This window comes from Wasmannia auropunctata, unplaced genomic scaffold (genome assembly GCF_000956235.1).
Source record: "Wasmannia auropunctata unplaced genomic scaffold, wasmannia.A_1.0 LD334199.1, whole genome shotgun sequence".
Taxonomy (NCBI): Eukaryota; Metazoa; Arthropoda; class Insecta; order Hymenoptera; family Formicidae; genus Wasmannia; species Wasmannia auropunctata.
Window position 1 is genome coordinate 35,816 of NW_012028691.1, and position 18,079 is coordinate 53,894.

The window sequence follows — 18,079 nt, forward strand, 5'->3', positions numbered from 1 at the left end:
GTCATGGTGTATTCTTACACCATGGTCAACGCACTTACTGATGCCGGACACATTGAACATTGCAAAAGCCATAATCGCGCACAGGCGATACACAACTGTACGATCGATGCGATCTTCTTTTTCTTCTTCTTTTTTGTATAGCGCTTGCTCTCCACTGAGAGTTAAGACGGCCAGGCCAGAATCCAATGCTGAAATATAATTTCTTTTTAATTGAGAATAAATCTCTATGTTGAGCCAGGAAGGATCCCGATTAAACAGTAAACACGTTACGATTGGACATAGCCACTTCAAGCCACTCACTGTAGTCACTGTAGAGTTCTAGAATCTAGATTATCAGAGAAGCGCGACCGGTGTTACGAGTCCAATGATTGGACTTGCAAATGGCCAATCATAAGATTGCTTCATCGGTATTATAAATGGCTGCTGAATGAATCAATCTTATAATTGGCCATTCGACGCTATTTTTAATATTTTGTACTACTTTTGCGATACTGCACCGACGAGATACTATTAAAGACCGATAAGGCTGAGACACAGACTTTTGCATAACGCTGCATAACGCATAAGACATAAGGCATAAGAAAATCAACCAATCAGAGTATGAAATGAAGGACTCTGATTGGTTGATTCTCTTATGCTTTACGTCTTATGCGTTATGCAGCGTTATGCAAAAGTCTGTGTCTCGGCCTATACTCTCGGGAGTTAGCGTGGCATGTTTAGTAATTGCTAAAATTTCTGACTATAAATCTAGGACTCTAATGGCAACCCTGGGTCAGTGCTGCCAGTTGGCCAGTTGGCAATAAATTTTGGAACACAGCTGTCAGCTTTTAGCTGGCTGAGCTGGCTCCTCTGCACCTTGATACACACGGCAAGCGTTGCTGCGTCCTGGGTGTGCATCCAGCATAAATTGATCTAAATTACGCGTAAACAAACCGACACATGTGACGGAAGAGTGAACTAGAGAAGTACTAGAACTGAGTGTTGCTGTGGTCGAGTGGTCGATGCAATCCCTTTGAGCCGTCGCGCTCTTTGTGCACCGCTGTCGTCGACTCCTTCCTAAAATTCTTCAGATTGCGTTGACATGGACGTGAATATCGCTTCGCAACGTATATGTAAATATTTGTACTAATTACAAATATGTATTTTTTTAATTATTTATTTTTTTATGATTTGATGTATTTGACAAAAAATTTAATTTTAATTATCTATATGATTAAATATATTAAATACCTCAAATTAAAAATAAAGATAAGTATTCTAAAAATTTATATACTTTAAAGCAAAAAGTAATTTTAAATACAAGATACTTTAAATTTTTTTTAAATACATTTTACATCTTATCTGTTCTTCCTACAAAGACAATAATATAAAAAAGTAGCATCAAGTAGGAATAAAGAAATATGTATAAAATTTAATATTTTTGTATTATAATTTTTTTTTAATTATAGCAATCAAGATCCTATTATTCGTTGACATACAAAATAGTACGTATAACAATTTTCACGCGTATCATACCTTAATTAGTAAAATATCTGATTATTAATAATAATTATTTTTTATTATGATAGAATAATAGGAACGTCTATTCCGCATTTTTGCACGTCTTGTGTTCCAGGCACACATCGTAACAACACTTTTCCCACTCGTCGCACTCGTGATCGCTGTCGCAGTGCTTAGGCGGCTTGTACCAATCGTAAGCTCTCGGACAGTGGGCCCTCAAGGGTGGGCAATGCTTTTTTGGCTTCATCACGACCTCGTGCCAGTCGTGCGGGTCGTGCCAAGGATGCTCAATATGCGGCTCGATGTGCTCAGCGGAGAGTCCAAACCAAAACCAGGGGAAAAGAAACGAATGCCAGCTGTGCTCCGACGAAGACTCGCCTTTCCCGTTTGGGCAACAATAGTACCGATGATTGCCCATTTTGCACCAGTATTTGCAGGATTTCATGTAGGCTTTCGTCAGAATGGCGAACAATAATAGCAGGCACAATGAGTTTCGGCGCATGTTGAGGCACTTCCAAAAGCGATGAAAATACGCCGCTTGACGTTGTCAATTATTCTACTTGGCCTCGCTCCGAATCTCGGCTTAAAAAATAATATGTCGATTGTTCCAAACATATAATAATTAATAAATATAGGCATTGATACCGTTTTTCGTATTAGAAATTTTTAGATAGATTTTTCCATAATTAATTAAATGTACGTAATTTATATATACTCGAATCGATACTTTTTTATTCAGAAACATACGATAGTGGCTGTGAAATTAGCTTTGAAGATTACAGTAATTACGGATAGTGGCTTTTTTATTAATTTTTTTTTACAAAGCGCGACCGATTTTATATTTTATCACGAGAAGCTTTAGAAATATTTTTCAATTTTTCTCCCAAGGCGTGGATACTTACTTACGGTTCGACGGTTCGCGATTCAACCGACGACAGCTCCTCGTTTAGCGTGTCTTATATAACGCAAGGAAGGAACACGCCCCAACCCGTCGAGGAGGGTTGTAAATCGCGCAACACCTCCAATACGTCCATCATCGACGACGTGCGAGGCACGCTTGTTCGTACTCGATTTCACATGTCAGCTTTGTTCGTCTCCGATGGAAAAAAACATCGAGAAACGAAGGACACGTCATATTCGCGTTAGAATGGCCAGGGCCGAATCTATGGTGCCGACAAAGAAATTTCAAGTCTTAACTTTAATGTCACAACCAGCTAATTGCGTGACTCTTTGAAATTCATATAGTCATTTATTTATTCCCATTCTTCCGCCACATCAGCTCGGTTAAAAATTGACGGATGGAGCACAATAACAGCAATTGGTCTTCCCAAATTTTTTGCATTTATTTGGTGGATGAAATTTAAGTGTTTTGCGCGTTTAACGATTATTAAGAGTAGAACACGAGTTTCCGTGTTGTCAATCAGCGAAACATGTACGTGCGACCCTGAAAACAGTATAGCGAGATTGCGCGAGCGCGCGGAAATTTTTCTTCCGCGATATTTCGCGAAGAAGCCCGCGCCTGCGGGACGTCGACATAATTGCCGGCCCCGATCTACTTCGTCGCGTGCCGTGGAATCGTCCCCGATACTCGTTTGTTTCGAAGTGGCACGAGATAAAAAAATTAAAAAAATTAAAAGAAGCGCCCGGACCCGAAACGAGATGATGCGCGGGACAGATGCTCTGCGCGGGATTCAAATTTCAAATTAATAAAGCTCGATGAGATTTGCATCAGTTTAATTTCTTATAATGCTACGAATACGTGAGAAAAATCTCTTTATTGTTACCGCACGAGATATTTATAGGTATTAAAGATATATTATAGATATTAAAGATAGATATTAAATTATATTTAAATTGGCCAAATTTTCGTGACTGCAGTCACGTGGGCCCGAGGGTAATTGAAGAACGATGACATTACCAACTATTTTGGCTGTACCGAGGATAACAAACATCGTTTTACGTGCGCGACCGAATCACTAATTTATTATCAACAATGAAAAGTTTACATGTTAATATTTCAATTTTCGCAATGTTTGCTGTACATATACACATATACGTACATTAAAAAATTATATAATTATATTAAATTAAAGGCATGTAAACTTATCACTGTCGATAATAAAATAGTGATTTTTATCCCTCGCGGTACAGTCAAAATGGTTGGTAATGTCGTCATTCTTCAATTACCTCCGGGGCCCACTTGACAGTTGACAGTCACGAAAATATTTGCCTTTGGCCGGCCGCATAACATAGTTCGTCGGTGTTTATATTGTCAAGCGTCGCGTTGCATCTCATTCAATCGCGAATAATGTGCCTGAGGACTGTTATCGTGTGCTATGGTATCCAAATATATACGAGCTCAGCGAAATTAATTAATGATATTAATTTTTTCGACAGGATCTACGAAAACGTAATTAAACGCAATGTTAGCCATTATTTCCCCTAGTATAATATCAAATATCAATTACAATAGCGTTCGTAAATGAGGTAATTGTTTCCTTTCAAAACAATGGAAACATTCGTACATGCAACGCACCGACGCACGGCCGGCCGCGGCGCGGGCGGTCGCACAATGGTTCGTCGACGTGTTATTGTCAAGCGTCGATCGCGTTTCATTCAATCGCGAATAATGTGCCTGATGAGGACTAATTATCGCTGCTATGGTATCCAAATATATATATACAAGCTCAGCGAAATTAATTAATACAATTAATTTTTTCAACAGGATCGATACGAAAACACAAACAATATTAGCCATTATTTTTCCCTAGTATAATATCAAATATCAATTGCGTTCGTAAATGAGATAAATGGTTTCCTTTCAGGACATTTGAAACAATGGAAAAATTCGTACATACATACATACAACGCATCGACGACGCGCGGCACAATCTAATTGAAGTTGCAGCGCGTCATAATAACATAATATGTATATAAAAGCGACGAGCCGCGGACTCTCAGTCAATCAGCGACGCCTATTTTGAACGCCTCTTTCGCGCTAGTTATCAAACGGTCGCCAAGACGGTGGTATAAGCTCGTTCGCTTAAATATAAATTACCGAAAACCGACGCCAATCGTCGGGTTCGCGCGCGAATGAATGAGCAATAGATCGCGAGTGCTCATCTCGTGATACGCGACGGTGCTGGCGGTACTTTTTATGCGTCATAACGGTGAGCGAAACGAGATATGCAGAGGACGACGAGGCGTCCGAGAGGATCGTAGCCGCGAGGCCCGCGAGATCCGGAGTTCGAGGAGAACGGGAGGAGGTACTACCCGGAGATGTTGGGTAAGTGTGCTCCAACATCCTCGATATTTATTCCGTCGAAAGTTGCCGCAGGTCTATATACATATACTTGCACGATCGTCGACCCGGCCGCTCTGGATAACGCAGCGATCGGTAACGAGGCTCCGTGATCATAATCTAACGAGTACAAACAAGTTCAAAGACTTAATTAGGTACATCGCTCGCTGGATGCACAGATACTATAAGTAAAGCATCCGTAGTTACACGCGAGATTTTATCGGTAGTTTTGGTATTCTAACAATCTACTTAGATACATAATTTACATTTATGTGACAATATATTTGACAAAAATTGATATAATACATATAGATATATTTATATATATTATATATACATATATATTATGTATAATTGTTATATTATTAATTACATAATAAATATTAAAGTCAGAACATTCCATCTAATTGCATAGAAGTAATTTCAGTGAAAGTATCTTGATGCTCTTTTACTGACCATTAAATTACTTCATCTATTTAATTACTTTGTTTGCCGGTCAATTATTTGCACGTAACATAATTTTAGTTTTGTATCAGATACCGATAAAATTGTAAAAATTTTGTTTAATTAAATATCTCCTTGATTTATAATTCTATAACATCTCGTTAATTCGTCATGGCAGATGTAACCGTTTATATATCTCGCATATAAAAATTGAGGGGTGTTGGGTTTAATTATACAATAAATTATTATGATCGCTGTATCGCAATATATTGAGAGGACATAATACTTACATTGTGCAACAATGACATAGTAACAAAATACTATAACATTATCGCGTATGTGTAATATACATTTATTATATGGTACATACATACAGAATCTAGTATCTTGTGAAGATACTTCCATCTAGAGAAAAATTAATACTTCCATCGTTCTAAAAACGATTTTTTTATGCTTAGAATGCTTTTTGACTTCAACATCTTATTCTACTTCTACCATTTTTAAGATGTACAACAACGTTATGTTGCGCGAAATATCCTGATACACAACATTCTAATACATAATCGCGATTAATGTGGAAAGACTTTTACTACATCGTTTTGTTTCCTTTTGTCGAAGATGCTTCTCTCATCTTTTAAGCGTTTTGAAGGAAGTTTAAAGCTATTAGCTATATATTCGCGCGTCTGTCCCCTATAATTTTTCAATTATAAAAGACAAACTAATTACACGTTAAATTTCCATAAATTTATTACACACGTATGTAATAAATTTCATAAAAACTCCTCTATACACTATCAATTATATAATTAATACAATCGCGATACATGCTTCACAGAAATTTACATCGCGCTTATTTACGCCATTAATTACATTTGTTATATTACAAGCTACGTATATTTTTTATACACAAATAGAGATAGGAAGGTAGAATTGTGCTCTTATTGAAATTGCAATATTCAATTAATAAAAATCTAGATAGATTTGTGCAGACTTGTATGCCTCATAATAACACATACACTTTACACAACATCTGTTTGTGTAATAAAGAAAAAATGCTTAACGCAAAAACAGATGTTACTACAGATGTTAATATATCGCAGAACACTCGCCATTAAATTATTCTAGATCAACATTGAGTACTTCTTTTGGTTCGTGTCGTTCCCTTGTCGATTCGTTTATTATCATATCACAATATCATATAGATAAAATATTAGGATTCTGTTTTACGTCTTAAATTGGCCATCCTTTGTGGATTAATTATAAAACCCTGAGTAGTCACTAAATTAAACAAATATAATACAGCTTCTCTCTCTGGTACGCAATTAAAGAATTCATAAATCAATAATATGGTTTAAATATTTTCAGAATACGTTAAACTGATAAATATTCTCTCTTTCTTTTTTACATGTGCAAAAAATAAATTTCGCAATAATTTAATAAAATTACTTATAATATACAGTATGGCAATAGAGTACGAACTTATAGATAACTATAAGTTTTATCTGTGGTCTTTTTCTATCCTGAGCTAAATAGTAATTTTTTAATAGCTAAGCATCGCTCGATAACTATTTACATCTGCTAATTAGTGTTTAAATAATATTGGGTTTAAATTATTAGCCTGTTGTGTACATATATATAAATGTATATATAGGAATGGAATAACCAACACCATTTGCAATAATAATTTTCCATATAGTATTCATAAAAAAATATGTCTTTGAATTCATCGCTCATCACATTAGACTATAAATTACAATTAATTCATGCTGACGTCAATATATTATCGTACAATCGCATACAGATTAAAAATGAATCTGGTGAGAATCAAAAGAAATCGATGCCAGTAAACGTAGTTATTGGCAAATGTGACTTCTTTCAATTCTGATCAATTTCACGACTCACTATTAATTTATCTTTACTTGTCTATTTAATCCACTTTTATCATTTCAATTGGAGTCATATAAAAGCTGCACTACTTTTATGAAGTGAAAAATGATTAGAAAACATATTTTCAAACAATAATTATAGTTTGAACTAGTTTTAGTTGCGTATTCACATATTTTTAAATCTTTTAAGAGATTAAATTAAAAGAAATGATCAACAGAAGATTAATATTTAATTAGTGATATTAAGTGTCACTAATATTATGCAATATATTTTGCAATATTTCGTATTCATAAAAGATATGTTATAAATTATAATTTTGAATTATTACAAATAACTGTGTGATGCTTACGTAAGTAAGCGTACAAGCAACTCCAGTTGAAATTTTATGGAGAGGATCACTTGCATTTAATCATAGTATGCGAAAAATATTTTGTCTCGTGGAAAAATAAATACATTCTGTCTCTAAGCCGTCCGTCGCTTTACCTTCCGATACACTCGACCCCGTAGTTGTCATGTATGACCAAGGCCTCGTATTCCATATAGGGCATTTCTTGGCCGTTTTGCGGTATGTAACATACCTGGTGATTCGGTTGTATCTTGCCGATGCAATAGATACCTTCGTGCAGTACTCTGCCGACGAATAGAGCGTAACCGTCCTCGGTTTCGCCGGCGGGCAGGGCGTGCAGTGGCACGCTACCCTCCCACGACTTCACCCAGTTCACGTCCTTGCCGCACAGCACCTGGAATTCTCGTTTCTCGTGGGCATTGCCGCCCCACGCGAGCGTGCAGACGTTGTCGCGAATGCCACCCGGTGTCACTGTGCCCTGATGATGCGCCCGACCGATGTACAAGCCGTCCTCCGAGGCCATTACTGCGTTTCGAGGTAGTCCAAACGCCTCGTTGAAGTCCACCCAGAAGTGGCACGTGTCCATCAGTTGTTGCCTGATGGCAGGTGACGTGAACTGGCATTCTAATAGCACGAGTTTAAATAAAAATTTTATCACGTTTCTTCCTCATAGACAATTATATATAATAATAGTTCACATCTACGTTTGATTATACTACAGTTTCACTGCAGAATTTTTCAATTCTATAATGATATCGTAATGAATTAATGTACCTTCAATTATCCATTCTCCGGTTGCACCCCAAGCAGTACTAACTCCTATATAATTTATGACAAATGGGCTTCTGTCTTTGTAAGACATGAACGGCATGTCAAAATCATCCTCGCGGCTAACGCTTAATAGTCCATCGCAAGACCATCTGTAGAACAAAAACAAATGAGATGTTTGTGTATGTGTGTGTATCGTTTCGTGTATCTAAATTCATCTTACATAAAATAAAATGTGTGACTTTCTTACTGTATGAAAATATCACATATCTCATCAGGATTCAATATATCCCTGGTGTCTGCTTCTGCCACATCTGGTTCCGTATTATTTCTTTTTATCGCCGACATAGTATTTCCCCATCCGCCGATAATAATCTAAGACAGTACGATATTAATATTATGTAAGAAATATTTTCATTCTTTAAAGTTACCAAAATACATGTGACGCAGTAAGAATAACTGTCGCATAAAACAAGACATTACCTCATACACGTTGGAATCGCTACCAAGATGTGTCCGTAAGGCAATCCTTGCATCGTGACTAGCTTTAATGCCTAAACTAACGCTGTTTTTTGTGATGGGTATGTAACGATAGTCGAGACTGTCCGCAGTAGTGATTCTGACTGGGAAAGAATTATTGATCAGTACACAATTGGGGAGGATGTAATCTATCGTTCTTCAGTTGAAAAAGGCTAAGCCTTAAATAATTATGAGACACAATTCACAATGGAACTCACTTGGACTCATCTTTTGAAAAGCCTAGAATTCTTTGAACGTACACAGGAAATCAATATCAAAATGATTCATACTAGTCATACACGGCTCGCATTCCCGTGGTGCCGCATCGTCCACATCTCCGACGAATCGTTATCTCTCATTATCTCGATCGGTTTATCACTTAAAACAAATAAATAATCACATTATAATTCGACGTGCAAACGTATCGTTCGCTATTGACGATCAGTACTAGTGTTACAAGTGTAATCGTAACGTTTGTGATTGCTCTCTCGTCTAGTCCCCCTTTTCCGAAAAAAAAAAAAATGCCTAATTCCGTGTATACAAATAATAGTGTATCACGAGCAAAAGAAAGGATAAACCGCGTGATAAAAGACACAATAATAGTATACTCCACGATCGTGAACTTCTGTATTTTGGGGAAGCTTCAGGTGACCGAGTCGGCGCGACGTGCCGAGCAACATCGCGCCCGAAATTACGCGGATGATGCGACATTCGAGCACGTGCACGTGCCGTCGAGGGATGTCAATTGGCCCAATCGCTCGCGGTCGCGCTGCACACGAGGGCGAAATCCACACGTCTACGACTCACACTGATAGGCATGACAGCTCGCCTGGCTGTATCGTCGCCGCTTGTCGGGAACACTTGCGACGCGGCACGAAGAATGAACGAGTGAGCGAGCGACCTTGTCTTGTCCACTCGAGAAGACACGATCGGACGACCGATCATACAGCGATCGCGTCGCAAATCGCCAGTCTCGTGATTCTGCACTCACATCTCCCACACGGATAAACACGGTCCCACCACCGTTTTGGTTGGGAACGTCGGGAATGTTGGGAATGCCGACGACGTCGTGATTCCGATCGACGTATCGATACTTTCATCTCGATGTTCCCAGCGATAAATTGGCATCGGTAGTTTTTCGCTCGTCGCTGCAAAAATATTGATTACTCTTGTCACATTATCATCCAACGCTCGGAGATATACGTTGATATAATTATTAATTAATTATTTACAGCTTAATGTGATATTAAGTCTGTCGATGGTATCGATGGAGGTATCCCGCTTGGAATAAAATGTCTTTTGCGATATATCGCGCGCCAAGTTAAATTCAGGATATCCCTCGAGATTACGCAAAGTTACACATGGCTTTAAAGTATTTAAACACGTAGTACAATATTCCGCCTGTGAGATATGATCGTATCAGCTACTTTTTCTCGAAGGTCAAGATTTTACTTGCATTGGCTTTTAAAGAGAGTTTCATGCTCTGAATTAATTGCGTTCGACTTTCCATTCCGATTTTACTTTCTGTACTCTATGACGTGCACTGCAGATACTCACGATGTTACTGAGAGGTCATAAATTATTCATAAGTTCTTATTCGATACTTACTGTGTTAAGAAACGCAATTTAAGCACATATATCTATAATAACTGTAATAATAATGCGTAATGATAATTGCAGCATCTGCTTAACTTTTAACAATGTAATTAAAGCTTATACTACAAAGATCTATGTCTTTACGTTAGATCTTTGAAGGGATAGAATTTATATATAAATTATTTATAAATTTCTATATGCCACGTATTTTTATGTATATGTGCATCTTAACATATGTGTATTAATTCTTTAAATAAATTTTTTATATTATACAACATATAAAATCCTATATAAATAGAATTCCATCTTCGGTCAGAATTTCAATTAATTTTATTTAAATTTAGTTTATTAATTTTTATATTTTTATTTTACTTTATTTTTATTATATTTTTATTTTATATTTATTTTATTTATTTTAATTACCTTATTTTATTTTATCGATTCTATCTTAAATTTTGACTCGAATTGTAAATCGTCTAAAGTGGGCTTAATTTTAATTGCATATATTTAAATGATGAAATAAAATTATAAAAAAATTTAATTTTAGAAAAAGTTCAACTTTGTTCTAATGTTACTCGTGCATAATTTTCTTTCTTTTATGTTACAAATAAATTAATAATGTATAGCGTGCTCCCAGGTTAAACCGTTAAAACATGAATTTTCTTCTGAAAGTTTATTTTCAAACTCTCTATTTAAGAGATCTTAAGTTACATGACTGTATGATTAATGTTGAAATAATCTAGATTTATCTCTTTTATTGCTTTACAATAATCAAAATGTAATTTTGTGTTTTAATAAATAAATGTTAATAAATGAATTGTTCAAAATGATAGCTTTCAGTCTTGAAAGAAGTATTACTTATCGACGAGAAATAACGAGCGGCTGACTGACATTGTGCGTCTGTAATTTTTTCGCACGCTTGCATTATCCACCGTTTTAATGATTGAAGGTCATTATAACGGACCTCTTCGATCTTTAAAACAAAACCAAAAGACATTTCGACATATATGCCTATTATTCATCCTCACATACTTCTGTAACTTAAGAGGTCAATATCTCTTAAAAAGCGTTTAACCCGGGAGCACTCATATCGAATGTAATGCACGTTTACACACATATATATATTAGAATCGTTTCACGAAAGGTACACATTTTTATATCAAACGTTATCCACGTACTAACGTCGAATATAGTACGCATGCAAAACAATAGAGACATTGACATTTACATTCAATTGCCAGGGTCATTGCCGTCCAAGTACTTATTGAAATACATCTGATTAACTTAGGATCAGTGCGCTTGAATGAATACATGCGAACGCACGTGCGTGCGCGGAAAGTAGAAAGCATTAAAAAGGACAACGAGCAAAACTATAAACTCTGGACAGGTGTACTTAAACATATACGTACGTATATCGTACCGACTTCCGTGAACAAGTGGCAAGGGATTGTAATTTTTTCTGCTTCGTTTACGAACTTTCGAGCCGGTTGCACGAACTTGAAACGTTATACGGATGCATCCGGCAATTGTACACACGCGAATTGTTCCAATCGAGATTTATTTCTAATTCACTCTTTCATATGATTCTGTAATCTCGATCGTGCTTTTTTCTCAAAGGTAATATTGACATCATTAAATTTTATTTTATTTTACTTGGAGATCGTAAATTATATAGGATGATGTATGAGTTGCAATAGAGCCGCGATAATACAATAAACCAAGTTAAATATACAAAGAATTAATTGATATGTTATTTGCTGTAAATAATGAAAAGAAAATTAAATGTTTGTGAGAAATGTGGAAATGCGCTTTCTACAGTAAAAGTTTCAAACCGTGAGAAATAAAGTTCTCTCGTCAGATTTGCCATATTTAAGGGAATGGCGAAAAACTTTCTTTTTCCACATACTTAGTAGCATTATTATTCAAGCAAGACACTCAGTTTACGTATTTTACGTATGTACATAAAATACGTAAAATATCTCTAAAATATCCTTCGGTTAGGAATTTCAATTAATTTTTATTTTATTACATTTTCATTTTTTATTTTGTATTTATTTTATTTATTTTAATTACTTTTTATTTTATCGATTTTATTTGGCATCAAATAAAATGAAATCATACACATATATGACCATTTTTCAAAATATTTTAAATTAAAAAATTTCTACGTCGGAGTAATTTTGTTGATGCTACTTTATATTTTTCTATAGTTTACGACTAATTATGGTAATATCTTTTATGCTACAGGAAATGCTGCGGGTACCTGTTGAGAGATAATTTTGTTGATGATTAATTTGCAAATACATAGTAGATTGATAATAGTATTAATCATACGTAAATTACGCGTGCATCTCATGTACCGCGCTGTACCGCGCACGTTAGCCGAAGAGATATCTCGTAGGCCGTTATAAGAACGACTTATTCGTTACTATGTCGCGCAATCATAGTGATGTAAAGAGCACTATAATGCGGCTGATTATTGTAATAGGGTAGAGGCGGGGAGAGACAATCCTTCCTAGGATGTATTTCATGGAACCTTCGTGCGTTAGGCACATATGTAGGTAGGTCACAATACTGCGCCTCGTCGTAGTTCACCAATGCAGTTGCACAGAGAGGTGACCCATTGCTTTCCCTGTAAAAGCGAAGAGCTAAATCAGGTTGACTCGTTTCTCTCCGCTCTGTATGGTCGGGTCCCGACCAATGTCACATCAGTATGTGCACACCGAGATCGCTTTTACCTTTTCGTAAGGCGAGGGAGTGGGCTGCTGGGGGTATAAAACAGAAAACAGCGCTTTTACCAAGCCAATATGTGTGTAGTTCCATTTTGGTAGACACCAGAAAGGTGTCTAGTTCTTGCTTGATTGACATTGAGTTATCGTTGAGACATGACGGGAATCAGCATGCTGCTAGTAAGTAGATTCAAATTCCAATTCAAATTCAATTTGTCAAGTGACGGGATATCGAAGTATTTCAGAAAGCAAAGTACATTTATTATACATCGCGCGTATAGTGTTGGGCATTGTTGGCATTTAAAAGTATATGAAATTAGAAAAATAAAAATTCCATTCCATTGCCATTCTATGCAATTTCTCCTTTCTGTTATATTTAATTATTCTACTTAATCAATTTTTTAGACTACATAAAGTGTTATTATTATATGTTATTGATTAGAGAAGATATCTTGAATAAAGTTTTATTTTTCAAATAATAAATAAAACCTGAACGTTTCATTTTATTATCTCATTTTTTAAATTGTGTAATTTACTTTGCATTCTGAAATTTTTATTTAAATTTTCATTTTATAATTCGTGATTACGATGCAGTATTTTTCTTCTTTCAATTTTACATTAAGTAATACGTCGTTTAGCTTCTCATGGAGTAATTATTTTTTTTTTAGAGCGCAGTGATAATTTGTTGTGTGATAGTTGCGAATGCGGAGCAGCCTCTGAATAGTATGTATTGCTGAAGATTTTCGCGCTACGTTGCTTTCTATATTCATATATTTTTGTAAAAATTTTATAACATACACAAACTTATAAAGATTAATTATAATATTTTATGAGAATATTATAGCAATATAAAATTTTCCATTAGAAATAAGTTGTATTTCACTTTAGTAGAAACGCCATTTCGTTGTAGGCTACTCTTACACTGGCGATAGCAATGGGTACGATTACAGTAATACCGTTACGAGTAATGGATACTTTGGCGCTAAGACTAGCTATCAAAACGACGGAAGCTTTTACGGTGCTGGAGACACCAATCACAAATTATCAAATCCTGCCAGCGGTCACTCGTTTAACATCGGTAATCAGGGTGGTATCGGAGGAAGTGACGTAGGAAACAGTTACAACGGATATTCAGCGAACGATCAAGGAAACGATCAATACGCAGGCTATTCCAACACTTACGAGAATTCCGCAAGTGAATCTTACTCTTCACCCACTCGGACAGCGTCTGTACCACTCAGAGGATATATCGGCGCTAACAATAACGGGGAGTCGACTTTTAACGCGTACTCAAGCGATTCGGTTCATAAGGACTCCGATTTTAGTCAGTACGCGGCCGCCAGCAGCAGCAGCAACAGCGGCAGTAGCAGCAGTAAAAGAATACCCGCTTATCCTGGATATTCCAGGCCAACCCGAGTATCGGACAATTATTCTGAAGGCTCTGCCGACAGCGGCGTACAAGCGGCATATCACGGCTTGTCATCCGGCGCTTCAAGCTACTCCGAGAGTGATCATGTCTACGCGCCTTATTCGCCAGGCGGTCTGACAAGCGAGTACTCGTTTGGAAAGCAGAAAATCGACCCATTGAACTTGAAAGGAGGTAACAGATATAGCGGCATTTACGCGAGTCCATCCGAGACGCGTTACACGCGGGGAAACTCCGGACACGTGAGCTATAATCGCGGCGTACCGTCGTTCATGTCAGGAGCTTCCGGGCTGGGCGGTCACTTTTCCAAAGTGCACAATATTCTTCGGGATACCTATCCGTCGGGAAAACCGGGTAAATACATCTACAAGCACTTGTCTCGCTACGCTCCGAATAACGGCGTAACTTACTTGTCGGGGGAACGCGACGGCTATTACGCGCCTTACGGCAAGGGTAGTGGGAAAGTCTTCGTAATTAAGAACAACAGCCCGAGTTACAACGGTCGTGTTTATTCCGATGAGCCGATTTACGCCGGCAGCAACAGTTACAGGAGTAAGAGTTTTGCGCCGAATGGTTATTCCGCTGCGGCGAATTTTGATGGATACCCTGGCAGTAGAAGTTACGATGACGATCCCGCTATAATCAGACAATACAGGACCAGTGGTGGTCCCATATTTATGCAAAAGCCTCTTTATTAATTTATCCTTTCGATTTAAGATTTCGTATTTAGAGAGTACAACACGTCGGATGTGTGTTTGAGATTTGTATATATATTTATTTTATAAGTGCTTTAATAGGGATTTCTTTAATGCGTTATTCAGAATAAAGATCGTTCAATCTTTCGTAAATATCCAAATGGTTAGTTATATTATTTTCCTTTCAATATCTTATATAGTATTATAAATATTATATTATATATTGAAAAATATCATGTAACGTAATAAGAAGGTATTTTTGATACATTTGATTTGCCAAGAAGCCTTCTTGCTCTTTGAGAAGTTTTGCGTTTTCTCTTTTTATAGAATCATTATTATTATTAAATTAGTATAAAAAATAAATAGGCGTCAGATATCAAGTTTCGTAATAGTAAATGATAATTATTCATTTAATATTATTAATCAATAACTTATGTAAAACAAATAAGTACATTTAAGAGTTATTTGTATTTATTTTTTAAATATTATTTGAAAGTTACATTTGTATGCTATTTATGATAAGTATACTGTAGGAATTGATAATAAAAATATTTTTATTAAAAAACACCCGCTAATTCTACGTCTAATTCTACAACTTTGATATAATAAAATTATATAATATTAACGTCTAAAATTTTCGACGTAACATTCATGGAGGTGTTCTTGATAATTTAGGCTTAGCTAAAAATGCCTCTTCTTCTTTAGCAAGTTCTGGATCATTTTTCCATGAAGCATCGTTAATTTCATTGCTGTTATAGTTATTACTATTCCTATAAATAATGCTGGTACTGAATAGATTTATAATAGCTGAGAATAAGCAGAAGCATTATTAACAAACAATAAAAATATAATTTATTCAATATCATTTAGTATAAAAATTTGGTATAAATTGCTATAATAAAAATTAACGTTATATAACGTTATATATATATATATATATATATATATGTATATATGTATGTATATACAAATAATACAAATCATACAAATAATAATACAAATAAATCATACAAAGTACGTGCTTCAAAAATAAATATTCAAAAGCTGTGAAAGATGTACCGCAACTGCAACGATTGCATAAAATATTATACTCACAGCGACGCTATACTACTGAATTTCTCCTGAATTTCTGTAAAAAAATTAGATTAAAAAATTTTATTAACGATAAATTAATGATGAATGATTTATTATCGATGAATTAAAAATTAATTTTTTTATTTCTCTTTAATTATTTTCATCTTTTAATGCAATATAAGTAATGGGAAAAATGTGGGTCAATTAACTCGTAATAAATAGCATGATATATTCCAAACTGTCGCTTCAAGCGACGCTTGCATTTTTTAAAATAGTTTCCGCAAATTTAAAATGTGTCATCTAACTGGTTAATATTTATCTAAGTTTCCATCACTTTCGTTACGTGCTCCAATTTTCCCAAGGTTCTGCGTATGTAGGGAAAGTCGTAAAGCTTTCACTGGATGTTGCTTGTGAATTATTCTCTTAATGTGCCAAGTTCGTCATTTTTAAGTCAGCTCAAAACGACAGTAGGAGTATACTGATTGTAAGTATGTTACTATTCAAACAGTAGTTAAGAATGTGAAGTACGTACCTGCTTGGCCATTCTCGCAACCGGATACAAGAATCGTAGAAGATGTCACTGCAGTTTCACTGCTATCCCTGTAAATTGATATCTGTTAACTGTTGTCAGAGAAATAGAAATTACTACAGATAAAACTGCAAGATTAATTACAATAAATAAATTAACGAACTGTATTGTATGAAATCATTTTCGCTCAAATTATTCTTTAATTAATTAATAACGCACTTGGAAGTTCGATTTTCATATAAATAAACTGTATCTTTGGGCATTATTCTTTCAGTGAAATTTCGCTTATATGATTTCATCGTTTCTAAGGGCAATTTTTCTAATCCTGTTTTTCTGAATTTATTGTGATACAATTTTCCTGTATTAATGCTATTCTTCGATCTGCGTAATTTCGATTGATACTGCATATTATTATTTATGCTAATCCTTGAATTTACTTCTGTCCTAAATTATCGTAATCAAATTTGTATCGATTATAGTTACTCTTTCGTAATTTCTATATAAATTTCTATATAGTTCGTTAAATAAGTCGAGATCAATTTGATCTATAATTTTATCATAGAATACATACAAATATTCTATACATATACCTTAGCGTGGGATATGACGGATGTTTATTACAGGTGTGATTATTGTGTTGATTGTCGTAAAAATCGATAGGATTTAGCGTAGATATTTGCTGCAGAGTCGTGTCCGTGTTTACAGCCTCTTGAGAAATTCTCGAAGAAACGCTGTAACACATTGCAAGCAACGTTTCTCCGTTCAATTCGCCAATATAATTTTGCAGTGGATCGTTTTCGTCTAATTCACTTTCCAACACATCCAAGTCTTCCTATGGAAATGTCCGATGTTCAAATTCATTCGACGTTCATATGACATTTTTTACTCGCATCGTACTTACGTTATCATCATCTCCGGTCTCGTCATTCTGCGGTGTGTTAACATTTTCACGTCTTTGTATTCTCAGTACATGATCAAGTTGTTTTCTATCGTACCGAAATTATCATTTAAGAAATAAAAGAAGTTCTATTCTCTATTGTTACGAATATTTCCTTATGAATATTCTAAATATCAAAGAAATTTCCAATTTGGAATAAATTATAAGTGTATCAAATACACTTTAATGCGGAAATTTCTTGGTATTAGAACTAGGGCTGTTACTTTTTATTCACTTCGAATATTCGAAGTTTCGAAGTTTCGAAGTTTAAAACTAACTTCAAAGCTTCGAAGTTTTGAAAAATACATTAAAAATTTGAATTTTCTTA

The 18,079-nt window shown here is 35.4% G+C and overlaps 5 protein-coding genes across 12 annotated transcripts in view; 1 reads left to right on the forward strand and 4 right to left on the reverse strand.

The window, feature by feature from the left end:
* LOC105459258 (electron transfer flavoprotein-ubiquinone oxidoreductase, mitochondrial-like) overlaps positions 1-313 on the reverse strand; it is a 2,158-nt gene extending 1,845 nt beyond the window's left edge. For 2 of the 3 annotated variants that reach the window (XM_011705134.1, XM_011705133.1), the window contains exons 1-2: positions 271-301; positions 39-188 (exon numbers count right to left, since the gene is read on the reverse strand). In XM_011705134.1, the coding sequence (XP_011703436.1) occupies positions 39-188; positions 271-280 (160 nt within the window). In that variant the 5' untranslated portion in view covers positions 281-301. Of the gene's footprint in view, positions 1-38; positions 189-270 lie in introns of all 3 variants that reach the window. The other variant, XM_011705135.1, reaches the window with a different exon arrangement.
* Positions 314-1,582: 1,269 nt separating this feature from the next.
* Positions 1,583-3,082, reverse strand: LOC105459301. Its single transcript, XM_011705226.1, has 2 exons — positions 2,403-3,082; positions 1,583-2,082 (listed from the first exon to the last, which is right to left on the reverse strand). Exon 2 carries the CDS (start codon positions 2,000-2,002, stop codon positions 1,583-1,585), a length of 420 nt encoding a protein of 139 aa, XP_011703528.1. The 5' UTR covers positions 2,003-2,082; positions 2,403-3,082.
* A 4,309-nt stretch (positions 3,083-7,391) lies between these two features.
* On the reverse strand, positions 7,392-10,568 carry LOC105459259 (C3 and PZP-like alpha-2-macroglobulin domain-containing protein 8). Of its 2 annotated transcripts, none has more exons than XM_011705137.1 (6): positions 9,573-10,568; positions 8,984-9,143; positions 8,730-8,869; positions 8,497-8,621; positions 8,253-8,398; positions 7,392-8,102 (listed from the first exon to the last, which is right to left on the reverse strand). In XM_011705137.1, the coding sequence occupies exons 2-6, from the start codon at positions 8,991-8,993 to the stop codon at positions 7,612-7,614; spliced, it is 912 nt and encodes a 303-aa protein (XP_011703439.1). In that variant the 5' UTR covers positions 8,994-9,143; positions 9,573-10,568; the 3' UTR covers positions 7,392-7,611. The 2 variants fall into 2 exon arrangements, with proteins under 2 accessions (XP_011703439.1, XP_011703440.1); XM_011705138.1 differs by lacking the exon at positions 9,573-10,568 and adding an exon at positions 9,374-9,566.
* Positions 10,569-12,874: 2,306 nt separating this feature from the next.
* On the forward strand, positions 12,875-15,372 carry LOC105459260 (probable ATP-dependent RNA helicase ddx17). The gene is made up of 3 exons (XM_011705139.1): positions 12,875-13,270; positions 13,759-13,813; positions 14,001-15,372. The coding sequence occupies exons 1-3, from the start codon at positions 13,247-13,249 to the stop codon at positions 15,212-15,214; spliced, it is 1,293 nt and encodes a 430-aa protein (XP_011703441.1). The 5' UTR covers positions 12,875-13,246; the 3' UTR covers positions 15,215-15,372.
* Positions 15,373-15,664: 292 nt separating this feature from the next.
* The window catches only part of LOC105459263 (lisH domain-containing protein ARMC9-like), a 6,112-nt gene continuing 3,697 nt past the window's right edge, over positions 15,665-18,079 (reverse strand). For 4 of the 5 annotated variants that reach the window (XM_011705142.1, XM_011705143.1, XM_011705145.1 and 1 more), the window contains 6 exons: positions 17,716-17,800; positions 17,405-17,646; positions 17,034-17,258; positions 16,818-16,885; positions 16,307-16,340; positions 15,665-15,981 (listed from right to left, as the gene is read on the reverse strand). In XM_011705142.1, coding sequence (XP_011703444.1) covers positions 15,861-15,981; positions 16,307-16,340; positions 16,818-16,885; positions 17,034-17,258; positions 17,405-17,646; positions 17,716-17,800 — 775 coding nt within the window. In that variant the 3' untranslated portion in view covers positions 15,665-15,860. The remainder of the gene's footprint in view (positions 15,982-16,306; positions 16,341-16,817; positions 16,886-17,033; positions 17,259-17,404; positions 17,647-17,715; positions 17,801-18,079) is intronic. The other variant, XM_011705144.1, reaches the window with a different exon arrangement.

Coding starts and splice junctions, on each gene's coding strand:
- LOC105459301 (XM_011705226.1), bottom strand. CDS start 2,002: ATGCGCCGAAACTCATTGTGCCTGCTATTATTGTTCGCCATTCTGACG.
- LOC105459259 (XM_011705137.1), bottom strand. Junction 8,622..8,729: donor GCGATTCCAACGTGTATGAG/GTAATGTCTTGT, acceptor GTACTGTCTTAG/ATTATTATCGGCGGATGGGG. Junction 8,103..8,252: donor CGGAGAATGGATAATTGAAG/GTACATTAATTC, acceptor TCGTGCTATTAG/AATGCCAGTTCACGTCACCT.
- LOC105459260 (XM_011705139.1), top strand. CDS start 13,247: ATGACGGGAATCAGCATGCTGCTA. Junction 13,271..13,758: donor CGGGAATCAGCATGCTGCTA/GTAAGTAGATTC, acceptor TTTTTTTTTTAG/AGCGCAGTGATAATTTGTTG. Junction 13,814..14,000: donor TGCGGAGCAGCCTCTGAATA/GTATGTATTGCT, acceptor ATTTCGTTGTAG/GCTACTCTTACACTGGCGAT.